This window comes from Sturnus vulgaris, chromosome 18, assembly GCF_052056855.1.
Source record: "Sturnus vulgaris isolate bStuVul1 chromosome 18, bStuVul1.hap1, whole genome shotgun sequence".
Classification (NCBI taxonomy): Eukaryota; Metazoa; Chordata; class Aves; order Passeriformes; family Sturnidae; genus Sturnus; species Sturnus vulgaris.
In genome coordinates, this window is record NC_142260.1 from 5,535,970 (window position 1) to 5,562,597 (window position 26,628).

At 57.8% G+C, this 26,628-nt stretch overlaps 7 protein-coding genes across 11 annotated transcripts in view; 2 read left to right on the forward strand and 5 right to left on the reverse strand.

The window, feature by feature from the left end:
* Window positions 1–4,826, reverse strand: part of KDM2A (lysine demethylase 2A) — a 33,301-nt gene extending 28,475 nt beyond the window's left edge. Inside the window, exons 1-3 of the mRNA XM_014878701.2 lie at window positions 4,714–4,826; window positions 4,370–4,397; window positions 3,093–3,197 (exon numbers count right to left, since the gene is read on the reverse strand). Of these exons, the coding sequence (XP_014734187.1) occupies window positions 3,093–3,197; window positions 4,370–4,397; window positions 4,714–4,733 (153 nt within the window). The 5' untranslated portion in view covers window positions 4,734–4,826. The remainder of the gene's footprint in view (window positions 1–3,092; window positions 3,198–4,369; window positions 4,398–4,713) is intronic.
* A 741-nt stretch (window positions 4,827–5,567) lies between these two features.
* Window positions 5,568–13,338, reverse strand: RHOD (ras homolog family member D). 5 transcript variants are annotated; one of them, XM_088175563.1, is made up of 6 exons: window positions 13,295–13,338; window positions 7,341–8,642; window positions 6,733–6,820; window positions 6,416–6,525; window positions 6,194–6,328; window positions 5,568–6,087 (listed from the first exon to the last, which is right to left on the reverse strand). In XM_088175563.1, the coding sequence occupies exons 2-6, from the start codon at window positions 7,467–7,469 to the stop codon at window positions 5,920–5,922; spliced, it is 630 nt and encodes a 209-aa protein (XP_088031689.1). In that variant the 5' UTR covers window positions 7,470–8,642; window positions 13,295–13,338; the 3' UTR covers window positions 5,568–5,919. The 5 variants fall into 5 exon arrangements, with proteins under 5 accessions (XP_088031689.1, XP_088031690.1, XP_088031688.1 ...); XM_088175564.1 differs by lacking the exon at window positions 13,295–13,338 and having other exon boundaries at window positions 7,341–8,503; window positions 8,616–10,193; XM_088175562.1 differs by lacking the exons at window positions 7,341–8,642; window positions 13,295–13,338 and having other exon boundaries at window positions 6,733–7,310.
* On the forward strand, window positions 8,836–10,174 carry LOC148221717 (mas-related G protein-coupled receptor member H-like). The gene is made up of 2 exons (XM_088175579.1): window positions 8,836–8,974; window positions 9,231–10,174. Exon 2 carries the CDS (start codon window positions 9,257–9,259, stop codon window positions 10,172–10,174), a length of 918 nt encoding a protein of 305 aa, XP_088031705.1. The 5' UTR covers window positions 8,836–8,974; window positions 9,231–9,256.
* A 1,133-nt stretch (window positions 13,339–14,471) lies between the features above and the next one.
* LOC106854690 (mas-related G protein-coupled receptor member A1-like) lies at window positions 14,472–16,588 on the reverse strand. The gene has a single exon (XM_088175557.1). It carries the CDS (start codon window positions 15,829–15,831, stop codon window positions 14,884–14,886), a length of 948 nt encoding a protein of 315 aa, XP_088031683.1. The 5' UTR covers window positions 15,832–16,588; the 3' UTR covers window positions 14,472–14,883.
* A 1,552-nt stretch (window positions 16,589–18,140) lies between these two features.
* LOC106854701 (rho-related GTP-binding protein RhoF) lies at window positions 18,141–20,086 on the reverse strand. Its single transcript, XM_014878760.2, is given in 6 exon segments — window positions 18,141–18,661; window positions 18,768–18,828; window positions 18,830–18,879; window positions 18,967–19,076; window positions 19,284–19,371; window positions 19,868–20,086. Coding segments are annotated over 6 exon segments (606 nt in total). The 5' UTR covers window positions 19,997–20,086; the 3' UTR covers window positions 18,141–18,493.
* A 1,059-nt stretch (window positions 20,087–21,145) lies between these two features.
* Window positions 21,146–23,213, forward strand: LOC148221718 (mas-related G protein-coupled receptor member H-like). Its single transcript, XM_088175285.1, has 2 exons — window positions 21,146–21,484; window positions 21,741–23,213. The coding sequence occupies exon 2, from the start codon at window positions 21,767–21,769 to the stop codon at window positions 22,682–22,684; it is 918 nt and encodes a 305-aa protein (XP_088031411.1). The 5' UTR covers window positions 21,146–21,484; window positions 21,741–21,766; the 3' UTR covers window positions 22,685–23,213.
* Window positions 23,214–24,306: 1,093 nt separating this feature from the next.
* On the reverse strand, window positions 24,307–26,527 carry LOC148221719 (mas-related G protein-coupled receptor member H-like). Its single transcript, XM_088175566.1, has 3 exons — window positions 26,454–26,527; window positions 25,681–25,769; window positions 24,307–25,437 (listed from the first exon to the last, which is right to left on the reverse strand). Exon 3 carries the CDS (start codon window positions 25,325–25,327, stop codon window positions 24,395–24,397), a length of 933 nt encoding a protein of 310 aa, XP_088031692.1. The 5' UTR covers window positions 25,328–25,437; window positions 25,681–25,769; window positions 26,454–26,527; the 3' UTR covers window positions 24,307–24,394.
* Between the last annotated feature and the right edge of the window lie 101 nt (window positions 26,528–26,628).

The following is a 26,628-nucleotide window of genomic DNA, read 5'->3' on the forward strand; positions in this document are numbered from 1 at the left end:
TCCCCAACGCCCTGAGGCAGCATTCACCTCAGGACCATCAGCTCCTGGGGCACTAACTGAAGAAGGGAGAAAACCTCTTCAACCAGCTCTGCCACCCCAGCAACCCTGACTGGGAACCACACCCTGAGATACAGACTGTTGGGAAGACTGTGATGAGCACGATTTGTCCTTTGGATAATGGCACTCCCCTGTTGTGCTCCCAAGTCATTCTGAAGTGATCCAGCGCTGCTGCCCTTCATTTCTCACCCTGAACATTGTCACTGCAAGCACACGGCAGCACTGTGGTAATGTGCTAATCCCAGCTTGCAATTCACAGGGCCTTGCTAGTCTCAGTTCACAGCACAGGCCTGCCAAAATGAGCCCGGGAGCAGGCAGGAGGTGAGATTTCTTCACACTTCCAGCACCCAGGAATATAGCAGGATGGCTCTGCAGAAGGGTCTCTGTGAGCAGCAGGTCAATGGATCTTTTTCTCCAGAGACTTTAAGGAGCGCAGGCTCCTCGTGGGGAGCCCAACAGCCTGGTGTGACATGGGCTGGGTGCAACCACCCAGTGACAGCCAGAAAAGACTTCCAAGTCTCAGAGAGGGACCGTGGCATTGTTAGTGCCAGGGCTGGACTGTCACTCAGGATCAGGACACAATAGAGCATTTCAGCTCCTCGGCTAAGGGCCTGCAAAACATGCAACTCCAGCTTGAAATGCTGGCACCTCTGCCCAAGCCCCAAGAACTGCCTCGTTAGGGCAGAACAACACTCACACAGAATTAGCAGGAAACTGCTCCACAGTGCCTGCAAGCCCCATCTCCACTGCTCCCAGTCTACGGGTGAGGAACATGGATATCCCATAACTTGCTCCTCTGTGTCCTCTCCACACTCAGTATCACCCAGTGCCTGCGTGAGCCTCCCAGAGCTCACCAGGACACAGCTCATCCCACAGATGGTCTTGGATCCTCCCAGTGACATCCCTGAGTCCAGAGCAACTCACCCAGGTCTGTGTTATCCTGGGAGTCATGGATGCAGAGCCTGAACTAGGAAGCAAGTACAGTTAGGGCAGGGCAATCCACCTAATTAAAGTGTCACTGTGCCACACAATGTGTGACCTGGCAGAGAATTCCTGCAGGAATATGACTACACCTGAAGTAGGGGTGAATTTCTTCACCAAACCCAGATCTTTCACCAATACTGATAAGTTCATTCAGAAAACAGACACGTATAGGATTTTTGTTGAAGCAGAAGAAGGCAACATTAAGGCAAACTAAATAAAATAACACAGAACACTCAAGATTTTCTCTATGTCCTGATGGAAACTAGTCAGGAAAAAGATGCTGTCGGTGTGATTACCTGACACACCAGAGAACAAACTTCCCCTGCCATCTCACATGGTACCATCAAACCACACAATTAATTCAGCTCCTTCACCACCATAAACTATTCTGATCCAGGTTGTTTGGCCGGTAGGACTACTATCACACCTGGATTGTTTTTTTCTTAAATACATTTATTTTTTGCTAGTTGAGCCCCAGTCACACACCAGAAACACAGCTGACAGCAGCAGAAACACACTGTACTACCAGCTCACTGCTTCCCTACTTAGAACTTTTCATTTAGGCCTACTAACCCAGCTCCCAAGTCCAAGGCATATGTGGGATATTCAAGTAAGTCAAATCGTGCTCGACAGAAGAAAAATAATCATATTTTAAGGGTCCTTCAGCAAGAGAGCGTCACTGACACAGCAGGAGCACATAATGAGCTGGAAGTTTCCAGGAAAAGCATGGCTGGTAGGAATTAAGCCTGACCCATCACACAGGGGTCATGCCTCCTCCTCTGGGCCTCAGGCCAGCACAGACAACACACGCACAGGAGGCCACACAAGTCCAGGTGAGCCTCACCCTGCTGCCCATGTGCCTTCCCAAACCCCTTAAGCACGGAGCTCATCAGCCTGCAAGCATTTATCCAGCTTAGCACATTCTGCTGGAGCCCAGCCCACCTGCACCAGGACACCAACTCCTCCTGATTTTTATTTGAGAGATGATTAGCACTTTTAAACTGACAAGTTCCTGGCTGATAGTCCCCTTCACCTGCCATATCTTTATCCAGATATTTTGGGTTAGTCCTGGATCACTCCTCAGTCAAACCAGCACCTTGAGCTGCATCCTGCACAGCTGTGCAAATAAATGTGTCAGGATGAGGGAGGAGGTGGGACTGCTGCTGATGCCAAATTAAAACATCCACCGAAGGAACTGGGAACTCCCCAGCACCTAGAACTGCTCATCTTGAGGACAAAGCTTAATGCCAAGAACCACACAGCCTCACACCAAATGATTCCAGAGAATTAAAGGATAAGGATTTATCTTTATGGGCAGCACCTTGAAGGTGAGGGTACAGGTACTGCTGTGACTCAGTGACTCCACCTGCCCCCCTCCGGGGGTTTGCAACTACCTCAAAACAGCGTGGGAGACAGCAGCTTCCCTTCTTCCCCAAGATCTCTGGGAATATCACCTCAGATTCTAAGAGCACCTGCTCCCAAGCTGCTCCCAGTTACAGCCCAGTTCCCAGATTCATGCATTCCCACCAAACAGCAGCACAAACACCTGAGCTCCTGACAGGGCCTGACTGGGACCTGAATGCTGGAACAGCTTATTCAAAAGAAAACACTGAGAAGAGACACAGGCACAGGAAAACTGGAGTTTGAAGCTGGAGCTGGTTCCCTCAGATTCCACAGCCACTCAGATCAAGAATGCTAACACACAGTGTTTCAGGTCCTCTGCTTGTCACAGACACACAGAAAAAACCTGTTGTGACAGAAACTACACCGACACCAGTTTCATGTTCCTATCCCAAAGCTCCTTCCCCAGCCTCAACCCCCAATCCCCCTTTCCAGAGCTCAGCAGTCAAATTCCCTTCATTAGGACAAACTTGGTGATACAAAAGGACCCACAAAGCCACGCAAGCCAAGCCCACACCTCTGCACAGGCTGCATCCATCCACCACCAGCCTGTTTGGGTTGTTTAACCCTGCTGCCAGGAAAAGCCCTTCCCTTCTCCAGCTGCAACAGAACCAAGACTGGAATAGGATTGTTCCAAGGCCGCTACTGACCAGTCTTTGGCTGTAACGGATCCGTTCTTCCTCGGGCTCCATCTCCGACTCCTCGGAAGAGAGCGAGAAGGACACGCCAGGACTGCTGTCGTCGTCCTCTTCCTCCTTGGAAGCCAGAGGGTAACAGTGAAGAAGGGCACACCCTTCACCTCCATTCTCCCTTCTTTTAGGACCAACTCCACCCCGCTCTGGTGGCTGACAGAACCCAGTGGATGAGCCCACCCCAACTTTTATGACTCCTATTATAACTTAGAATAAATGGCAGGATAAATGACTTCACCAGCTCTTCTGTAACACAATAGGAGCTGCAGGTCTCCCACCTTGGCTCCATACTACCACCAGCAGCTCCACTGGCCCACAGTGGGATAAAAAACAGGGAAGGTGCTGTCAAACCCTGGCTTCCCCAAAATTAAACACTGGAGAGCCAACTCTTCCAAACAACACAATCACTGTCTTTGGGATTATCCTGGGAGAAACTACACCGGTACAGGACATCTCCCATGATCAGGGAAGGCATATGGGATCTCCCCTACATACAGCACCCAAGCAAGGAAGCAGTTAGGGATATAACTCCTGGCTGGAGGAGACCTAAATGCTGAGCTCTCCTAATGTGCCACCTTGTGACACCACACACCAACCTGGGAAAACCTCCCAGGGCGTCAGATGGCACCTACACTTTTTTTTTTTAAAGGGACAGAAACCAACCAAAGCCTGGGTATGGCACGGCTCTTAATCCCCATGACTATGGCTAAGGGGGAGGAGAATCGGGGAATGGGATCGGGGAAGGGGATCCGCCACCTCCTGTAGTGTTACCGAACCTCTACGACCACGTAGGGAGAACTTGCTCCATTCTTCTCCTCCCCAACCCCCGGCTTCGACAGCAGAACATTCCCAGTCCCACCAGCACCTTCCCCACCCCTGCCTCCCTTGGAACCACGGCACCAGGACTCCCGGCCCGGCCGAGAGAGGCAGTTTCCCCACACTTGCTGAACTCTGTTTATAAACAACCGGACAACCGGAGTGCAGCGCGCCCGCCCTGCCGCGGGGGAAGGGGCCACCCCCGGCCCGCCGGGCCACCCCAGCCCGCCCCCGCCGGGGCAGGACGGGAGGCGGGAGGGAGGGAGGGTCCCCGGGGAGCTGTCACCCGGCACCCGCCGCCCCCTCCCCAACTTCCCGACGCGGCCTCTCGGGGCCCGGCAAGGGGAGACCCGCCCGCGCCCGCTCCCGCCCGGCCGCGCTCAAACTCGGGGGTCGCCGGTGACCCCCGCGGTGCTCACCAGGTCTCTCCTGCGCCTTTGTCCTCTTCTACCGCCGGCACAGGGGGGAACAGAACAGACAGAGGAGAAGGAACCCCCCGGTCAGCAGCGATCGCGCCCCGGACCCGTCGCGCCCCCGGCCCGGCCGCTCTCGGCGCGGGCAGCGGGCGCTGACAGCCCCGCCGGCCGCCCCCCGCCGCCGCGGCCCGCGTCCCCCCGCCACCGCCGCCGCCTCCACCACCACCACCGCACCCCCCCCGCCTCCGAGTGCCGGGGCTCCCCCGGGGCCGTTCGCCCCGTCCCGCCTGCGCGGTGCCCCCCCAGCGCCGCCGCCCCCCGGCCGGGACGCGATTCCCCCTCCTCACACAGGAGCCGCCGCCGCCATTTTGAACCCGTCAGAGCCTCACATACACACCGACGCCGCGCGCACGCGCCGCACGCACGGCACCCCCCCCTCCCCGCGCCCGCGCGCCGCGCGTGCGCTGCACACTCCCCAGCCCGGCCCCGCCTCGCGCGCGCGCGGCTCGGGGCGGCCACGCCCACTCACTCACAAACCACGCCTCCCCGAGTGACCACGCCCCCTTCTCCGCATGGCCACGCCCCCGGCGGGGGGAATGCAGAGGCAGAGCCCCGGTGGGATTTTGGGGGCTTCCTGACCCGCCGTGAGGCCCCTCCGCGTCCCCGCGGGCTTCAGGGCTGCGCGCACGGCTGTGCACGCCTGTGCCGGGTCTGAATGCAGAGACACGGGCACGTACCTGCATACACCTACGTAACTACATACAGCTCCTTAGTTCTATACTACAGATATGAACAACGCTTTTATAAACTATATATAGCTATATACATAGTTATTACCTAACTATATGTACTGGTATATGTAACAAATTAAGTGATATGGATGGTTCAAAATTTACCATCTAGTTACATATACATTATATATTATCAGGTATATAAAAACATATATATGACTATACAAGTGGTAATCAATGGTACCCCTACAGACCTGAACGTGCAGCACCAACCTGAACACATGCTCACACACACCTCAAGCCAAACCCAGCAGGTGACCCCATCCTGGTGGCCTCTCATCCACCGCAGGCCCGTGGTGGGACCCTGAGTCCTCGACACCCACCCCATGTCCCCGACACCCACTCCACGTCCCCGATGCTCCCAGGCCGTGCAGGGGCTGCTCCTGCCCCAGGGATCGTGTCACGCTGACGAATTTTGTGTCACTTTAATGGCAGAAGATGACCCCGTGTCACCCTCCGGCGCTGGCCTGCCAGCGGGAAGGGGAGACCCAAATCAGTTCTGGGATTCCTGGTGGAACAGGGACAGGATGCTGAGATTCCTGGTGGGACAGGGACAGGACTGTGGGATCCAGGCGTGACAGTTTCTTCGTGCCAGGGATGCTTTCCTGCTGTCACCTCGTGGTGACCAGCGGTGCCAGCCCCGGGTCGGGAGGGTGGCAGCGGCATTCCGGTGTTGGAGGCAGAGGTGCGGCAGCAGCCGCGGTGCGGTCGGAGCCTGAGGACAGCAGGAGATCCCCGGGGGGCTGTGCCGAGCCGGGGGGCTCAGAGGAACACGCAGACCCTCCTGGGTCTCGTCTTGCGCTGCCTCCGGCGGGCGGCACTGATGGCGGCACTGCAGGCTTTCTCAAAGATGTTCCCGACGTTATCCTGGTACCTGGCCGAGCATTCCATGTAGGACACGGCGCGGACCTGCCGGGCCATGGCCTCTCCCTGCGGGGACACGCAGAGTCAGACTCCTCTGGGACCCTGCTGTCGCACTATCCCGTGCTGGGGAGCACCCCTGAGCCTTTCCGACCCACCGGGAGGTGATACCCACCTGCTGGCGGGACACGGGCTCTATCCGCCCGTCCTTCAGCTTCTGCAGCACCTCCTGGTCCTGCCGCAGGTCCGTCTTGCATCCCACCAGCAGCACCGGGACCCCCTTGCAGAAGTGGTTCACCTCCGGGTACCACTGTGAGGGGACATGTCACCCAGGGATGGGCACGTGTCACCGAGGGATGGGGACAGGGGACAGGCAGCACCCCCGGGGTCGTGTTACCTTTGTTAGGATGTTGTCGAAGCTGTTGGAGTCGGTGACATCGAAGCATATGAGGACAACGTTGGCATCAGAGTAGGACAGAGGGCGAAGCCTGTCATAGTCTTCCTGTCCTGCCGGGTGGAAAAGGAAACCATTACACGCAGACGTGGGAGCGTGAAAGTGACATCTGTGGGGATGGCTGTGGGTCAACCCCTACTCTCCCACGGTCATGGCATGGGGACACCCCGCCAAGGAATGACCAGGTGTGTGGGACACCCCGAAACGCCCGGTGGGAGAGTGGGGGGCACAACTGCCAGCCGTGTCCCCTCCTGTCCCACCTGCTGTGTCCCACAGGTGGATCGTCACGGGCTTGCCGGCAACCTGGAGGGACGCTGTGTACTTCTCGAACACGGTGGGGACGTAGACCTGGCAGGGGACAGGGAGAGCGTGATACAGGTGACACAGGCAGCTGTGGGGGGCAGCGATGGAGGTCACCCCAATGGGGACAGATTGGGGCACAGCGAGGGAAGCAGGGAGTAGGAAATGGTGCTTCCTCCCTGGGGCAGTGGGATGGGAACCACCCTTGTCCCCCATCCAGGCCACAACAGCGTCATGGATGACCCAGCGGAATTCAGGACACGGGTGTCGTTGGCTGCCCCCCTTCCCTGCACTGTCTGAGTGCCCTCACTGCGGGGCAAACCCTGCTCCCCGCCCTGTGGCCCGCCAAGAGAGGCGGAGGTGTCACAGACTCTCACCAGCCCCAAGCTGGGCCGTCTCCTGTCCCTATGTCCCTATGTCCCCATGTCCCCATGTCCCCATGTCCCCCCCGTCCCGCTTCAAACGGTCCCTCTGCTGCCACCGTGTCCGTCCCATCGCCGCCCTTTGCCCGTCACCGCTCCGGTACGGGGACAGTCACCCACCCAGCAGATCACAGGGACCCTGGTACCTTGGGGAAGTCCCCTTTGGCGAAGGCCACCAGCAGTGACGTCTTCCCACAGCCGCCATCCCCTACGATGACAGCCTTGACCTCGGTTTCGGGGGCTCCTGGGCTCTGCCCGCCCCGCTCCTGCTGCATGGGGGTGTCCGGTGAGGCCACGGATCCCGTGTGGCCTCGGCGGAGACAGGGATGGGGACAGGGGGCGGGAAGCACCCGCCCGGTCCAGGGTGCGGCTGTCACCCGCCCGCCGGGCCCGCCCGCCGCCGGGCTGGGGCCGCGGTGGTGACAGCGGCCGCGACACACGTACAGGTGTCCTGGCGCGCAGGTGACCTTCTCCCGGCTGGTCCTCGCGGCGCACAAGCGTCACACTGCCACCTGCATGTCCTGCCTGCCTGTGTGACGCTCGCTCGCACTCCTGCCCGCTGCCTCTGGCACACTCTCATCCCCATCCCGCTCCTGATGCCACTCCCCATCCCGATCCCACTCGTGCACTCTCCGTGCAGATCCCCCTGCACAGCTCAGCCCCCACACCCCTGGGATGGGACCCCTGTGTCCTCCCCGACGCCCCATTCCCGCCTCCGAGACCGGGATTTATTGCCGTGAGCATCCGCGGGAGGCAAAGTCCAGGGGTGGAGGGAGGCACGGAGGGGGTGACTCACTGCCCCGGCCCCGCTGTCACTGCCACCCCTGCTGTCACACCCCTGCTGTGCCATGCTGAGCCCTGCCCTGCCAAGAGTCTCTGTCTCCAGTGCCCAGCTCAGCAATTCCAGTTTCAGTGATTCCAACACAGGTGGGACATGCTGTGACACCCTGCTTTGCTCGGGGACACGCCATTCTATCATTGATGTCCCCCATGCTCCTTTCTCGATGTCCCCAAGAGCCTGTCCACTCCAGTCACTGGCTTCTTCTGCCACCCTAAAACTTTGGTTGGGGTGAATGGATGCTTCTGGTGCAGGGTTGCAGGGAGGAATGTGGGGTTGTGTTTGCTTTCCCCTCACCTGCCACCAGTCTCTCCAGGCTCTCTCAGTGGCTACCAGCCAGTCCAGGAGGGCTCTGGAACCCCCCCAGACCGGTTGGAGTGAATCCAAAGTGATGGCTCAGACAACAAATTCCATATTCTCACCTCGGCCTCATTCAGGATGGAGTCGGAGAAGGATCCTCATGCTGGGAGGCTGGGAGGCAAATGCACGCAGTAATGAACAATCTCAGAAGGATGCCAGCATCGGGGTAGGATGGGGAGAGGAGTCTTGAGCACCATCAAACAATTACGAAGGTGGCAATTACCAGTCTAATGAGATCTCAGGTTGGATCCTAAAAGCATCAAGATTCTTTCACAGAAAGATGTAAATGCTGCAGTGTTCATCCTCTGGGGTATTTGCTCGGGCAAAACATTTCCTTTCCCGCAAGACCAACAGAATTTTGACGGGAGAAGAGGCAGCCTGTGTGCAACTGCCCAGTGCTCTCAGTGCCTGACTCGTGATTGTGCAGAAACGCCCCAAGAAGCAGCTTTATTTGGGGACAAATAGGCGGCCCGGAGCTTCTGAGGAGGTGGAGACCCCAATTTTCCTCACTGGAGAAGATTGTGGTGAAGAGGACTGGAGGGAAGGAGCTCGGACAAAGCAACAGGTTGGCCCCAAGGAAAGGTAGGAGGCTGGGACCAGATTCCAGCCCTGGGTACTGCTTGCGTCTCCCTGGATGTCCCCAAATCCCCTCTCACTGCTCCCGTAGTTGTCCTCTATCGAGATGACTGGATTGATCCAAGCCTCCCTCCATCCTCACCCCCCCAGCCATTCCATGGACCCCCTGTCCCCAGCCCTGTTGTAACCACCCCACCAGGACCCCTCCCTCGGTCCTGGGATATCCTGGGGTTCCACTAACCCCCCTCTGCTCTGACCACAGCTGGGGACCACATCCCACCTTCCACCATGGAGCTGAACCAGACATCCCCACCTCCCTCATCTCCCGTGATGGACACCGAAGGAGATGATTCCTGTGAGATCGATGTCACTGGTGTGGCCATAGATGGTGTCACACAGCTCATCTGCCTCTGTGGGCTGCTCGGGAATGGGGCTGTCCTCTGGCTCCTTGGATTCCACATCCGCAGGAACCCCATCACCGTCTACATCCTCAACCTGGCCGTTGCCGACTTCACCTTCCTCATCTTCATGGTCTCTTCCTCCCTGCTCTACCTGCTGGAGAACGTGTCCTGCTCCACTGTTGTGTCCCTAAAGTACCTGAGGTCCCTTTTCCTGCTCTCCCTATTCTCCTACAACATGGGGCTGTACCTGCTGACAGCCATCAGCATCGAGAGGTGTGCCTCGATTCTCTTCCCCCTCTGGTACCGCTGCCGCCGTCCCAAGCGCCTGTCCTGGGTGGTGTGTGCCCTGCTCTGGGGACTCTCCATCGCTGTCATGGTGGTGGTGACCTCCTTGTGCCTGTCACAGGATCACGAGCACTGCCAGGTGTCTCTCATCTCCATGTATGCCCTCAACTTCCTCATCTTTGCTCCACCCATGGTCATCTCCAATGTGATCCTCTTCATCAAGGTCCTGTGTATCTCCAAGAGACGTCAGCCTAAGAGGCTCTACATTGTTATCTTCCTCACTGTGCTCTTCTTCCTTATCTTTGGAGTGCCCCTCAGCCTCTGGAATTTCCTTCAGCAGATCGATTACTTGATTGTGTCCTCCCAGGTTGTTTTCCTGCTGGCTTGCATCAACAGCAGCATCAACCCCTTCATCTACTTCTTGGTGGGGAGCTGCTGGAGGCGTTGCTCCATCGTGTCCCTCCAGGTTGCCTTCCGTAGGGTCTTTGAGGAGACAGGGATCACCACAACATCCAACTGAGAGGCCACTGTGGTCTCAGTGGCCGTGCTGCGCACGCCAGCTTCATACTCAGCTGCTCCGTCTTGCTCCAAGCCAGGTTTGCAGGTCATCTTCCTGCAGCTGTGAGTCAGGATGCATCCCATAGCTTTTCCCATCCACTGATCCATGGTGTTGTGTTCATCCCCATCCTCATCCCCATCCTCATCCCCATCCCCATCCCCATCCCCATCCCCATCCCCATCCCCATCCCCATCCCCATCCCCATCCCTATCCCTATCCCTATCCCTATCCCTATCCCTATCCCTATCCCTATCCCTATCCCTATCCCTATCCCTATCCCTATCCCTATCCCTATCCCTATCCCTATCCCTATCCCTATCCCTATCCCTATCCCTATCCCTATCCCTATCCCTATCCATCTGCCTCCCCATCCCCGTCCCGTCCCGCAGGTTTCCTTCCTGGCGTTCGCTCCGAGCGCGGCCGGTCGGGCTCTGCTGCCCTCCGGTGGGAATATTTGGGATTGCCGGCATCCAGACATTTCCTGATCCACTCTGCCATCCCGGATCGCCCCGGGGCCGCCTTCCCGCCTGGCAGCCGCGCTCCTGCCCCGCTGCAGCCGGTATCCCCGGCAGTGTCTCCGCTCCTGGCCATTCCGCGCTCCTCCTCTCCAATAAAAGCTGATGGATACATCCCGCTGTCGCCTCTTGTCCGTCTCCAAGGGAGGTTGGGGGGCGGGACACTGCGGGGGAAGCTCTGGAAGGGGATCTCCCAGAGAAACAGTCCCCGAAAAGCTCCTGAGGCAGCCTGGGGTGAGCAGCCCATGGGGAGGGACTGGAGCCTCAGGCACGGGGCTGGGAGGGATGGGAAGGACGGGAGGTGGGTGGGCTGCAAGGGGAGTGCGATGGGAGCTTGGTGTGGGACATGATGGAGCTGGGGGGAAGGTGTGGGATGTGGTGGGACTCGTGGTAATGTGTGGGATGTGGTGGGGGTAGAGAAAAGGTGTGGGGTGTGATGAGGATGGATTAAAGGTGTGGGATGTGGTGGGGCTGGTGACCCCAGGGAAGGCACAGGGAGGTGGCTGATGCCCCGCAGAGCCCGTGGTGACAAACACGGATGTCACCTGTCTCCTGGAAGGGAGTGGCCGTGCTGAGGACCACGGCCTCCTCCTCTCCTTGCTGCTGCACCACCCGAGCCCGCTGAGGGAGCAGCTGAAGGCAGTGGAGAGTAAGAATTCCTGAAGGCAGAGAGTCCTTTACACCTGGCTCCCAAAACTAAAAATGAAAGGCCTTTGGGAGCAGGGACACGTCTGGTGTGACACTCTGGGAGCAGCCAGGGGGGAATGCTGAGCCCCTGGGCCATCCTGTCCGTGCCGGCTGTGCCGGTGCCAGCCCAGCTCTGGGCACTCGGGATCGTGGTTGCTCCAGGGAGCACAAGCCATGGCAGTGTCCCCTCCCTCCGGCCACATTCCCGGCTGGCAGCAGAAGCCGGAGGGATCTGGGAACAGCTGGGAGATGGGCAAAGGCAGCTCAGGTTCACGATGCTGTTTATTGATATCAGACCGCAGTGGGATGCAGGCAGCAGGTGCCACGGGGGATTTGGGGATCACAGCCCTGTGGGGCATGATTCCTTTTGGGGAATTGCGTTCTAGGACCCGTGAGAGAGGAGGAAAGCCATGCTCCAATGTGCTCCCTGCACAGCATCCCTCCCACATGGCCCTTGACACCGCCCTTGCTCTCTACTCCTGCGTGATTACACCACCACAGGGAGGGAGATACCATGGATGTTTATTAATCAGGTGAGTCGAGGAAGCCCTCAGGCACTGTCCCGGGGTCCTTCAGCAGAGCAGTGGAAGGGATCAGCAGGCTGGGACGGCTGTGTCCATGGCAGGATCAGTGCCATGGGCATTGCTTTCTTCTGGCTCCTCAAAGACCCTCTGGAGGGAGAGCCGGAGGGACCAAACGGAGCAATGCCGCCAGCACCTCCCTGCCAGGAAGTGGATGAAGGGGTTGATGGTGCTGTGGATGCAGGCGAGCAGGAAAACAACCTGGGAGGACACGACGATGTACCCGAGCTGCTGCAGGAAGTTGGAGAGGCTGAGGGGGAGAGCAAAGAGGAGGAACAAGAGCACAAAGAGGAAAATAACAATGTCGAGTCTCTTGGGTTGTTGCTCGTGGGAGGCGCACTGGACCTTAATGAAGAGGATTGTGGTGGAAATGAGCATGGCTGGGGTAAAGAGGAAGAGGTTGAGGGTGTACATGGAGATGAGAGACCCCTGGCAGTGCTCGTGCTCCTGTGACAGGCACAGGGAAGTAACCGTGACAATGACAGCGATGGAGAGTGCCCAGAGCAGGGCACACACCACCCAGGACAGGCGCTTGGGACGGCGGCAGAGGTACCAGAGGGGGAAGAGAATCGAGGCACACCTCTCGATGCTGATGGCTGTCAGCAGGTACAGCCCCAGGTTGTAGGAGAACAGGGAGAGCAGGAAAAGGGACCTCAGGTACTTTAGGGACACAACAGTGGAGCAGGACACGTTCTCCAGCAGGTAGAGCAGGGAGGAGGGGACCGCGAAGTGAAGGAAGGTGAAGTTGGCGAAGGCCAGGTTGATGATGTAGAAGGTGGTGGGATTCCTTTGGAGAAAGCAGAGGACAGCCCCGTTCCCGACCAGCCCACAGAGGCAGATGAGCAGCGTGACACCATCTATGGCCACATCAGTGACATTGATCTCACAGAGATTGTCGTCTTCAGTGGGTGAGGCAGGAGATGGGAACACGGTGGTCACCTCCATGGATGGACACTGGGCAGGCAGTGGGATGTGGTCCCTGGCTGTGGTCAGAGTGGATGGCAGTCAGTGCTTGGAGAATCCAGGGATGGATCACACAGCTCCTCAGCAGCTCCCTGCAGTGGGAAGGATTGAGTGGGGAGGAGTGAGATGTGCAGGGGAGGAGGGTGATGGAAATGGTGGTGTGGGAAAGGGAGGTGCGAGGATTGGGCTGTTCAGCAGGGGATGGGGAAGCAAAGGACAGGGCACAGGAGGGACCTGGGGAGGGCACTGCGGTCACCAGGAGAGGGTGGCAGGAACAGAGCTGCTGCTGGAGGAGAGGAAGGTGGAGGAGGGAGGAAGGAAAACATTGCACTGACCTGTTCACTGTGGGGCAGCAGCAGGCAAAGGGGGTCTGTGCAGATCAGCAGCACTTCCTGGTACCTCTTGCTCCTTTGGGATCCATGTCCTAAAGTGGATCCTCCCAGGTCAGAAACATGAAGGAGAAAGTGCCCAGATCACCAGGAGCTCCCCACTCCTGCCGCACCAGTTGCTCCCCGTGCCCTATCCTGGTGTTGCTCCCCAGACTCGGTGCAGTCGTGGGGCAGTCGGAAATTGCATCTTTGGCTACGTCAGAGCTCCACTTCTATGGAGTAATTACTTATGGGGTTTTTTTGTTGTTGTTTTTTGTCCACTAAGGAAGTGGTTTTTGCCAGATGCTCCACATACAGAATTTTGCAATTGGCTGCTCCTTTCTTCCTGATGAGAAACACTCCACTTCCCTGCAGAATGTCCCATTCTGCAACTGCTTTCCTTCTCCTGACATGTTTTTACCATTCCTCGTTTCTCTTCCCTGAGGGGTCATTGTCCCTCGAGCAGCAGAGGGATGCTGGTGGCGCTGGTGGCAGCAGAGGGATGCGAGCAGTGCTGGCAGTGCTGGCAGTGCTAATGCAGCAACTGGCTGCTTGTCAGAAGCGTTTCGCATTCTGGGAAGAGCTCCGGAATCATTGCCAAAACCTCCCCTTGGCCAAAGGACGCTCAGCTGAGCTTCCTCGCTCTATCCCAACCCCATCCTCATCCCGACAACCCTTTCCTGCTGCCTGCCTCATCCCATGCTCATCCCTGCTCCCCCTCCTCGCTCTCCGTCCTCACCCCATCCTCTGCCATCCCGCAGGTTTCCCGGCACGGGGCCGCTTCCCTGCTCCGAGCGCGGTCTGCCGGGCTCTGCTGTCCTCCAGTGGGGAGATTTGGGATTGGCAGCATCCAGACCCCCTCCGATCTTCTCTTCACCCCTCCAGAGCCCTCCGACACCCCATACCCCTCTCCCCCGGGATCGGCTTTCTGTTCCAGCATCCCGGCTCCTGCCCCCGCTCCACCTACCCCTCCTGCCCATGGTGTTCTAGGGTGACCCGGGGGGGGAGGAGGAATTCCCTGCTCCCATGTGCTCCACTCAGAGCATTCCTCCTACTTGCCCCTGCTCCATTCTTCTGTGGGATTACACCGCGGGAGTGTTCCAAACAAATGTTTGAGATCATTAAAAATATCACCGCCAAGGCGATCAGTAAAAACCACATTTAATATTAAGCGTCAACACAACGGAGTTCAGTGGCCAGGTTCACCCCAGCACTGACCGGACAGGCACAGCGAGGGAAAAAATCTTTACAAAGCAAATCCAGTCAATGAAATAGGAAATATGACACGTGTGTGGACGCAGACAAACAGTCACTGCAAGGTCCCTGTGAAAAATTCCCTTGAAAGGCAGTGAAATGCTCACTCTGGATGTGTTTGCAGCTCCTCACCAGGAGAAGAGCTGAGCCTCGAGGAGTGAGGCAATTGGCCCAGGAGTTGTCAGGCTTCAAGGATCCTCTGAGTGGAGCAAATGGGAGAGTTCCCAGCTCAGGTGACTCAAGGAAACCCTCAGGCACCGTCCCGGGGTCGTAGAGCAGAGCAGGGGAAGGGATCAACAGGCTCATACCCCAGTGTCCATAGCAGCACCATCGCTGCTGGCAGGGTTTTCTTTTACCTCCCCAAACACCCTCTGGAGGGCTTTCCTTAGGGACTGAATGGAGCATTGTTTCCAGCAGCTCCCCATAGAGCAGTCCCTCCTCCAACTCCCCACCAGGAAGTAGATTAAAGGTTTGATGCTGCTGTGGATGCAGATGAGCAGTAAAACAACTTGGAAGGACACAGTGATGTAGTCGAGCTCCTGCAGGAAATTGCAGAGGCTGAGGGGGACAGCAAAGAGTAGGACAATAAGCACAGTGAGGAGGATAACAATGTCGAGTCTCTTAGGTTGCTGGTGCTGGGGGCCAGACTTGATCTTAATGAAGAGGATTGTGCTGGAAATGATCATGGCTGGGGCAAAGAGGAAGAGGTTGAAGGCATACATGGAGATGAGAGACGCCTGGCAGTGCTCGTTCTCCTGGCAGAGGCACAGAGAAGAAACCGTGACAATGAAACCGACGGACAGAGCCCATAAGACGGCGTTCACCACCTCCAAAAGTTGCTGGGTACAGTGCCTGTTGTACCAGAGCGGGCAGAGGATGGACGTGCACCTCTCGATGCTGACTGCTGTCAGCAGGTACAGCCCCAGGCTGTAGGGGAGCAGTGACAGCAGGAAAAGTATCCTCAGGTAAGTCAGAGGAAAGATGATGGAGCAGGACATGGTCTCCAGCAGGTAGAGCAGAGTGGAGGGGACCATGAGGAGGAGGAAGAGGAAGTCGACGAAGGCCAGGTCAAAGATGTAGAGTGAGATGGAGTTCCTTTGCTGGAGCCAGATGACAGCCCCATTCCCAGCCAGCCCACAGAGGCAGACGAGCAGCAAGACACCATCTATGGCCACGTTGGTGACATCTGTCTCACAGAGATCATCTCCAGTGGGTGAGACAGGAGATGGGAACACGGTGGTCACCTCCATGGATGGACACTGGGCAGGCAGTGGGATGTGGTCCCTGGCTGTGGTCAGAGTGGATGGCAGTCAGTGCTTGGAGAATCCCGGGATGGATCACACAGCTCCTCAGCAGCTCCCTGCAGTGGGAAGGATTCCATGGAGAGAAATGAGATGTGTAGGGGAGGAGGGTGGTGGGAATTGTGGGTGAGAGAGGGAGGTGGGACGGTTGGGCTGGTTGGTAGGACATTGATAAAGAACATACAGAATAATCAATTTCTACTCTCCTGAAGTTGCTCAACGACCAAGTGGCAAAAAAGATAAAAGGATGTAATGGCAGGCACACAGGATGATAAACATAGCTGAAGCCAGTAGTGAAACAAAAAAGGAGGCCTGCAGTGGTTTTGGGGCAAGTTCTCTAACAAGACTCAAGAGCACATGGGCAAAGGAAAAGCTCAAGGCAAGGTCACCTTTAATATTGCAGCAGACAGTGAATACAACCACCAGAGACCCCTCTGGATGATCCTCCAGGGTCATGAAAGGACTCCCAGTAGGAGGATGATACGTGAAAATAACTTCTAGGAAAATGATGTTTATGTGTTAGATAAGAAAAACTTTTTAATGTCTATGAGTGGATATAACGGATAAGACCCCTGCTGTAAAGTCTCACCACACAGAGAACAAGTAGAGATCCTTCTGTGTGTCCTGTGGAGATAAAGAGGTCAGTGTCCTTGTGCCATCCCTTGTGTTAGAAAGTTTATTGCAGCTGATTTTGGTATCACTCCTCAATCCCCATCTCCACTCCCCATCCCATCCCATCCCATCCCATCCCATCCCATCCCATCCCATCCCATCCCATCCCATCCCATCCCATCCCACAGATTTCCCAGTTGGTGGCCACTCTCTGGCTCTGAGCACAACCTATTGGGCTCTTCTGCTCTTCAGTGGGGACATTTGGTATTGGCAGCATCCAGACCCTCCTCGACTTCTTCCAGACCCTTCTGGATCCCTCTGTCAACCTCCAGATCTGCTCCAGTGCTGCCTTTTTTCCCACAACAGCCCCTTTCTGCACAGGACCATGAGCAGTGTCTCTGCTTCTCCCAGCTATTTAAGCTCATACACCTTAAAAATAACAATTTAGCAAAGGAATAACACTGAACACCTTTTAGCTGGAATGGCATCTCATGACTTAACCCCGCTTACAGGCCTGACTCACTCACTGCTGAGGCCAGGAGAGCTCCAAGGGTCTCCTTTTGGATCACTGTTTACAGGGCCCCAAGGGATGGGCTTCAGTCACAGCCACGTTTCATCCTGGCCACACTTAGGGCTGGCTACTTTCAGTGCAAGTGTGAGAACAGGGATGTTGTGCCATTCAGGGAAGTGAAATAATTTCCAAGGCTGTCCATAAAACCCAGGAGGTTGTTGTACAGCTGCAGTTCCTGGGAGCAGAGGGTGTTTCTGATGAGCTGCAGAGGAGTTGAGCCCAGGGGCTGCTCCTCAAGGTTGATGCCTAAGGAGCATTTCTTAGATCCCAGTGCAGCCTGGAAAGGGGGAGGGGATGCACCAGCAAAGGGAGGGTGACACTGTGGATATTTATTCATCAGGTGACTCCAGGCATCTCTCAGTCACTGTCCCGGAGTCCCTCAGCAGTGCAGCAGGAGGAATCACACTGCCGTGCTCATGGATCGCTGGAGGCAATGTTTCCTTTGGGCTCCTCAAAGACCGCGGGAGGGGATGCAGAGGCAGAGCCCCGGTGGGATTTTGGGGGCTTCCTGACCCGCCGTGAGGCCCCTCCACGTCCCCGCGGGCTTCAGGGCTGCGCGCACGGCTGTGCACGCCTGTGCCGGGTCTGAATGCAGAGACACGGGCACGTACCTGCATACACCTACGTAACTACATACAGCTCCTTAGTTCTATACTACAGATATGAACAACGCTTTTATAAACTATATATAGCTATATACATAGTTATTACCTAACTATATCTACTGGTATATGTAACAAATTAAGTGATATGGACGGTTCAAAATTTACCATCTAGTTACATATACATTATATATTATCAGGTATATAAAAACATATATATGACTATACAAGTGGTAATCAATGGTAACCCTACAGACCTGAACGTGCAGCACCAACCTGAACACATGCTCACACACACCTCAAGCCAAACCCAGCAGGTGACCCCATCCTGGTGGCCTCTCATCCACCACAGGCCCGTGGTGGGACCCTGAGTCCTCGACACCCACCCCATGTCCCCGACACCCACTCCACGTCCCCGATGCTCCCAGGCCGTGCAGGGGCTGCTCCTGCCCCAGGGATCGTGTCACGCTGACGAATTTTGTGTCACTTTAATGGCAGAAGATGACCCCGTGTCACCCTCCGGCGCTGGCCTGCCAGCGGGAAGGGGAGCCCCCAAATCAGTTCTGGGATTCCTGGTGGGACAGGGACAGGATGCTGAGATTCCTGGTGGGACAGGGACAGAACTGTGGGATCCAGGCGTGACAGTTTCTTCGTGCCAGGGATGCTTTCCTGCTGTCACCTCGTGGTGACCAGCGGTGCCAGCCCCGGGTCGGGAGGGTGGCAGCGGCATTCCGGTGTTGGAGGCAGAGGTGCGGCAGCAGCCGCGGTGCGGTCGGAGCCTGAGGACAGCAGGAGATCCCCGGGGGGCTGTGCCGAGCCGGGGGGCTCAGAGGAACACGCAGACCCTCCTGGGTCTCGTCTTGCGCTGCCTCCGGCGGGCGGCACTGATGGCGGCACTGCAGGCTTTCTCAAAGATGTTCCCGACGTTATCCTGGTACCTGGCCGAGCATTCCATGTAGGACACGGCGCGGACCTGCCGGGCCATGGCCTCTCCCTGCGGGGACACGCAGAGTCAGACTCCTCTGGGACCCTGCTGTCGCACTATCCCGTGCTGGGGAGCACCCCTGCCCCGTTCCGACCCACCGGGAGGTGATACCCACCTGCTGGCGGGACACGGGCTCTATCCGTCCGTCCTTCAGCTTCTGCAGCACCTCCTGGTCCCACCAGCAGCACCGGGACCCCCTTGCAGAAGTGGTTCACCTCCGGGTACCACTGTGAGGGGACATGTCACCCAGGGATGGGCACGTGTCACCGAGGGATGGGGACAGGGGACAGGCAGCATCCCCGGGGTCGTGTTACCTTTGTTAGGATGTTGTCGAAGCTGTTGGAGTCGGTGACATCGAAGCATATGAGGACAACGTTGGCATCAGAGTAGGACAGAGGGCGAAGCCTGTCATAGTCTTCCTGTCCTGCCGGGTGGAAAAGGAAACCATTACACACCGACGTGGGAGTGTGAAAGTGACATCTGTGGGGATGGCTGTGGGTCAACCCCTGCTCTCCCACGGTCATGGCATGGGGACACCCCGCCAAGGCATGACCAGGTGTGTGGGACACCCCGAAACGCCCGGTGGGAGAGTGGGGGCCACAACTGCCAGCCGTGTCCCCTCCTGTCCCACCTGCTGTGTCCCACAGGTGGATCGTCACGGGCTTGCCGGCAACCTGGAGGGACGCTGTGTACTTCTCGAACACGGTGGGGACGTAGACCTGGCAGGGGACAGGGAGAGCGTGATACAGGTGACACAGGCAGCTGTGGGGGGCAGCGATGGAGGTCACCCCAATGGGGACAGATTGGGGCACAGCGAGGGAAGCAGGGAGTAGGAAATGGTGCTTCCTCCCTGGGGCAGTGGGATGGGGACCATCCTTGTCCCCCATCCAGGCCATAACAGCGTCATGGATGACCCAGCGGAATTCAGGACACGGGTGTCGTTGGCTGCCCTCCTTCCCTGCACTGTCTGAGTGCCCTCACTGCGGGGCAAACCCTGCTCCCCGCCCTGTGGCCCGCCAAGAGAGGCGGAGGTGTCACAGACTCTCACCAGCCCCAAGCTGGGCCGTCTCCTGTCCCCATGTCCCCATGTCCCCCCCGTCCCGCTTCAAACGGTCCCTCTGCTGCCACCGTGTCCGTCCCATCGCCGCCCTTTGCCCGTCACCGCTCCGGTACGGGGACAGTCACCCACCCAGCAGATCACAGGGACCCTGGTACCTTGGGGAAGTCCCCTTTGGCGAAGGCCACCAGCAGTGACGTCTTCCCACAGCCGCCATCCCCTACGATGACAGCCTTGACCTCGGTTTCGGGGGCTCCTGGGCTCTGCCCGCCCCGCTCCTGCTGCATGGGGGTGTCCGGTGAGGCCACGGATCCCGTGTGGCCTCGGCGGAGACAGGGATGGGGACAGGGGGCGGGAAGCACCCGCCCGGTCCAGGGTGCGGCTGTCACCCGCCGCCGGGCTGGGGCCGCGGTGGTGACAGCGGCCGCGACACACGTACAGGTGTCCTGGCGCGCAGGTGACCTTCTCCCGGCTGGTCCTCGCGGCGCACAAGCGTCACACTGCCACCTGCATGTCCTGCCTGCCTGTGTGACGCTCGCTCGCACTCCTGCCCGCTGCCTCTGGCACACTCTCATCCCCATCCCGCTCCTGATGCCACTCCCCATCCCGATCCCACTCGTGCACTCTCCGTGCAGATCCCCCTGCACAGCTCAGCCCCCACACCCCTGGGATGGGACCCCTGTGTCCTCCCCGACGCCCCATTCCCGCCTCCGAGACCGGGATTTATTGCCGTGAGCATCCGCGGGAGGCAAAGTCCAGGGGTGGAGGGAGGCACGGAGGGGGTGACTCACTGCCCCGGCCCCGCTGTCACTGCCACCCCTGCTGTCACACCCCTGCTGTGCCATGCTGAGCCCTGCCCTGCCAAGAGTCTCTGTCTCCAGTGCCCAGCTCAGCAATTCCAGTTTCAGTGATTCCAACACAGGTGGGACATGCTGTGACACCCTGCTTTGCTCGGGGACACGCCATTCTATCATTGATGTCCCCCATGCTCCTTTCTCGATGTCCCCAAGAGCCTGTCCACTCCAGTCACTGGCTTCTTCTGCCACCCTAAAACTTTGGTTGGGGTGAATGGATGCTTCTGGTGCAGGGTTGCAGGGAGGAATGTGGGGTTGTGTTTGCTTTCCCCTCACCTGCCACCAGTCTCTCCAGGCTCTCTCAGTGGCTACCAGCCAGTCCAGGAGGGCTCTGGAACCCCCCCAGACCGGTTGGAGTGAATCCAAAGTGATGGCTCAGACAACAAATTCCATATTCTCACCTCGGCCTCATTCAGGATGGAGTCGGAGAAGGATCCTCATGCTGGGAGGCTGGGAGGCAAATGCACGCAGTAATGAGCAATCTCAGAAGGATGCCAGCATCGGGGTAGGATGGGGAGAAGAGTCTTGAGCACCATCAAACAATTACGAAGATGGCAATTGCCAGTCTAATGAGATCTCAGGTTGGATCCTAAAAGCATCAAGATTCTTTCACAGAAAGATGTAAATGCTGCAGTGTTCATCCTCTGGGGTATTTGCTCGGGCAAAACATTTCCTTTCCCGCAAGACCAACAGAATTTTGACGGGAGAAGAGGCAGCCTGTGTGCAACTGCCCAGTGCTCTCAGTGCCTGACTCGTGATTGTGCAGAAACGCCCCAAGAAGCAGCTTTATTTGGGGACAAATAGGCGGCTCGGAGCTTCTGAGGAGGTGGAGACCCCAATTTTCCTCACTGGAGAAGATTGTGGTGAAGAGGACTGGAGGGAAGGAGCTCGGACAAAGCAACAGGTTGGCCCCAAGGAAAGGTAGGAGGCTGGGACCAGATTCCAGCCCTGGGTACTGCTTGCGTCTCCCTGGATGTCCCCAAATCCCCTCTCACTGCTCCCGTAGTTGTCCTCTATCGAGATGACTGGATTGATCCAAGCCTCCCTCCATCCTCACCCCCCCAGCCATTCCATGGGCCCCCTGTCCCCAGCCCTGTTGTAACCACCCCACCAGGACCCCTCCCTCGGTCCTGGGATATCCTGGGGTTCCACTAACCCCCCTCTGCTCTGACCACAGCTGGGGACCACATCCCACCTTCCACCATGGAGCTGAACCAGACATCCCCACCTCCCTCATCTCCCGTGATGGACACCGAAGGAGATGATTCCTGTGAGATCGATGTCACTGGTGTGGCCATAGATGGTGTCACGCAGCTCATCTGCCTCTGTGGGCTGCTCGGGAATGGGGCTGTCCTCTGGCTCCTTGGATTCCGCATCCGCAGGAACCCCATCACCGTCTACATCCTCAACCTGGCCGTTGCCGACTTCACCTTCCTCATCTTCATGGTCTCCGTCTCCCTGCTCTACCTGCTGGAGGACGTGTCCTGCTCCACTGTTGTGTCCCTAAAGTACCTGAGGTCCCTTTTCCTGCTCTCCCTGTTCTCCTACAACATGGGGCTGTACCTGCTGACAGCCATCAGCATCGAGAGGTGTGCCTCGATTCTCTTCCCCCTCTGGTACCGCTGCCGCCGTCCCAACCACCTGTCCTGGGTGGTGTGTGCCCTGCTCTGGGGACTCTCCATCGCTGTCATGGTGGTGGTGACCTCCTTGTGCCTGTCACAGGATCACGAGCACTGCCGGGTGGCTGTCGTCTCCATGTTCGCCGTCAGCTTCCTCATCTTTGCCCTACCCATGGTCATCTCCAATGTGATCCTCTTCATCAAGGTCCTGTGTGTCTCCAAGAGACGTCAGCCTAAGAGGCTCTACATTGTTATCTTCCTCACTGTGCTCTTCTTCCTCATCTTTGTAGTGCCCCTCAGTCTATGGTATTTCTTTCAGCAGCTGGATATGCTGCTTGTGTCCTCCAAGGTTGTTTTCCTGCTGGCCTGCATCAACAGCAGCATCAACCCCTTCATCTACTTTTTCGTGGGTGGCTGCTGGAGGCATTGCTCCATCGTGTCCCTCCAGGTTGCCATCCGTAGAGTCTTTGAGGAAGCAGGGACCAACACAACATCCAGCTGAGAGGCCACTGTGGTCCCAGTGGCCGTGCTGCGCACGCCAGCTTCATGCTCAGCTGCTCCGTCTTGCTCCAAGCCAGGTCTGCAGGTCATCTTCCTGCAGCTGTGAGTCAGGATGCATCCCATAGCTTTTCCCATCCACTGATCCATGGTGTTGTGTTCATCCCCATCCCTATCCCTATCCCTATCCCTATCCCTATCCCTATCCCTATCCCTATCCCTATCCCTATCCCTATCCCTATCCCTATCCCTATCCCTATCCCTATCCCTATCCCCATCTGCCTCCCCATCCCCGTCCCGTCCCGCAGGTTTCCTTCCTGGCGTTCGCTCCGAGCGCGGCCGGTCGGGCTCTGCTGCCCTCCGGTGGGAATATTTGGGATTGCCGGCATCCAGACATTTCCTGATCCACTCTGCCATCCCGGATCGCCCCGGGGCCGCCTTCCCGCCTGGCAGCCGCGCTCCTGCCCCGCTGCAGCCGGTATCCCCGGCAGTGTCTCCGCTCCTGGCCATTCCGCGCTCCTCCTCTCCAATAAAAGCTGATGGATACATCCCACTGTCGCCTCTTGTCCGTCTTCAAGGGAGGATGGGGGGCGGGACACTGCGGGGGAAGCTCTGGAAGGGGATCTCCCAGGGAAACAGTCCCCGAAAAGCTCCTGAGGCAGTCTGGGGTGAGCAGCCCATGGGGAGGGACTGGAGCCTCAGGCACGGGGCTGGGAGGGATGGGAAGGACGGGAGGTGGGTGGGCTGCAAGGGGAGTGCGATGGGAGCTTGGTGTGGGACATGATGGAGCTGGGGGGAAGGTGTGGGATGTGGTGGGACTCGTGGTAATGTGTGGGATGTGGTGGGGGTAGAGAAAAGGTGTGGGGTGTGATGAGGATGGATTAAAGGTGTGGGATGTGGTGGGGCTGGTGACCCCAGGGAAGGCACAGGGAGGTGGCTGATGCCCCGCAGAGCCCGTGGTGACAAACACGGATGTCACCTGTCTCCTGGAAGGGAGTGGCCGTGCTGAGGACCACGGCCTCCTCCTCTCCTTGCTGCTGCACCACCCGAGCCCGCTGAGGGAGCAGCTGAGGGCAGTGAGAGTAAGAATTCCTGAAGGCAGAGAGTCCTTTGCACCTGGCTCCCAAAACTAAAAATGAAAGGCCTTTGGGAGCAGGGACACGTCTGGTGTGACACTCTGGGAGCAGCCAGGGGGGAATGCTGAGCCCCTGGGCCATCCTGTCCGTGCCGGCTGTGCCGGTGCCAGCCCAGCTCTGGGCACTCGGGATCGTGGTTGCTCCAGGGAGCACAAGCCATGGCAGTGTCCCCTCCCTCCGGCCACATTCCCGGCTGGCAGCAGGAGCCGGAGGGAGCTGGGAACAGCTGGGAGATGGGCAAAGGCAGCTCAGGGTTCACGATGCTGTTTATTGATATCAGACCGCAGTGGGATGCAGGCAGCAGGTGCCACGGGGGATTTGGGGATCACAGCCCTGTGGGGCATGATTCCTTTTGGGGAATTGCGTTCTAGGACCCGTGAGAGAGGAGGAAAGCCATGCTCCAATGTGCTCCCTGCACAGCATCCCTCCCACATGGCCCTTGACACCGCCCTTGCTCTCTACTCCTGCGTGATTACACCACCACAGGGAGGGAGATACCATGGATGTTTATTAATCAGGTGAGTCGAGGAAGCCCTCAGGCACTGTCCCGGGGTCCTTCAGCAGAGCAGTGGAAGGGATCAGCAGGCTGGGACGGCTGTGTCCATGGCAGGATCAGTGCCATGGGCATTGCTTTCTTCTGGCTCCTCAAAGACCCTCTGGAGGGAGAGCCGGAGGGACCAAACGGAGCAATGCCGCCAGCACCTCCCTGCCAGGAAGTGGATGAAGGGGTTGATGGTGCTGTGGATGCAGGCGAGCAGGAAAACAACCTGGGAGGACACGACGATGTACCCGAGCTGCTGCAGGAAGTTGGAGAGGCTGAGGGGGAGAGCAAAGAGGAGGAACAAGAGCACAAAGAGGAAAATAACAATGTCGAGTCTCTTGGGTTGTTGCTCGTGGGAGGCGCACTGGACCTTAATGAAGAGGATTGTGGTGGAAATGAGCATGGCTGGGGTAAAGAGGAAGAGGTTGAGGGTGTACATGGAGATGAGAGACCCTTGGCAGTGCTCGTGCTCCTGTGACAGGCACAGGGAAGTAACCGTGACAATGACAGCGATGGAGAGTGCCCAGAGCAGGGCACACACCACCCAGGACAGGCGCTTGGGACGGCGGCAGAGGTACCAGAGGGGGAAGAGAATCGAGGCACACCTCTCGATGCTGATGGCTGTCAGCAGGTACAGCCCCAGGTTGTAGGAGAACAGGGAGAGCAGGAAAAGGGACCTCAGGTACTTTAGGGACACAACAGTGGAGCAGGACACGTTCTCCAGCAGGTAGAGCAGGGAGGAGGGGACCGCAAAGTGAAGGAAGGTGAAGTTGGCGAAGGCCAGGTTGATGATGTAGAAGGTGGTGGGATTCCTTTGGAGAAAGCAGAGGACAGCCCCGTTCCCGAGCAGCCCACAGAGGCAGATGAGCAGCGTGACACCATCTACGGCCACATCAGTGACATTGATCTCACAGAGATCGTCCTCTTCAGTGGGTGAGGCAGGAGATGGGAACACGGTGGTCACCTCCATGGATGGACACTGGGCAGGCAGTGGGATGTGGTCCCTGGCTGTGGTCAGAGTGGATGGCAGTCAGTGCTTGGAGAATCCAGGGATGGACCACACAGCTCCTCAGCAGCTCCCTGCAGTGGGAAGGATTGAGTGGGGAGGAGTGAGATGTGCAGGGGAGGAGGGTGATGGAAATGGTGGTGTGGGAAAGGGAGGTGCGAGGGTTGGGCTGTTCAGCAGGGGATGGGGAAGGAAAGGACAGGGCACAGGGGGGACCTGGGGAGGGCACTGCGGTCACCAGGAGAGGGTGGCAGGAACAGAGCAGCTGCTGGAGGCGAGGAAGGTGGGGGAGGGAGGAAGGAAAACATTGCACTGACCTGTTCACTGTGGGGCAGCAGCAGGCAAAGGGGGTCCGTGCAGATCAGCAGCACTTCCTGGTACCTCTTGATCCTTTGGGATCCATGTCCTAAAGTGGACCCTCCCAGGTCAGAAACATGAAGGAGAAAATGCCCAGATCACCAGGAGCTCCCCACTCCTGCCGCACCAGTTGCTCCCCGTGCCCTATCCTGGTGTTGCTCCCCAGACTCGGTGCAGTCGTGGGGCAGTCGGAAATTGCATCTTTGGCTACGTCAGAGCTCCACTTCTATGGAGTAATTACTTATGGTTTTTTTGTTGTTGTTGTTTTTTGTCCACTAAGGAAGTGGTTTTTGCCAGATGCTCCACATACAGAATTTTGCAATTGGCTGCTCCTTTCTTCCTGATGAGAAACACTCCACTTCCCTGCAGAATGTCCCATTCTCCAACTGCTTTCCTTCTCCTGACATGTTTTTACCATTCCTCGTTTCTCTTCCCTGAGGGGTCATTGTCCCTCGAGCAGCAGAGGGATGCTGGTGGCGCTGGTGGCAGCAGAGGGATGCGAGCAGTGCTGGCAGTGCTGGCAGTGCTAATGCAGCAACTGGCTGCTTGTCAGAAGCGTTTCGCATTCTGGGAAGAGCTCCGGAATCATTGCCAAAACCTCCCCTTGGCCAAAGGACGCTCAGCTGAGCTTCCTCGCTCTATCCCAATCCCATCCTCATCCCGACAACCCTTTCCTGCTGCCTGCCTCATCCCATGCTCATCCCTGCTCCCCCTCCTCGCTCTCCGTCCTCACCCCATCCTCTGCCATCCCGCAGGTTTCCCGGCACGGGGCCGCTTCCCTGCTCCGAGCGCGGTCTGCCGGGCTCTGCTGTCCTCCAGTGGGGACATTTGGGATCGGCAGCATCCAGACCCTTCCTGACCCCTCCAACACACCCAGACCCCGTGGGGCCGCCTTCCCCCCACCCAGC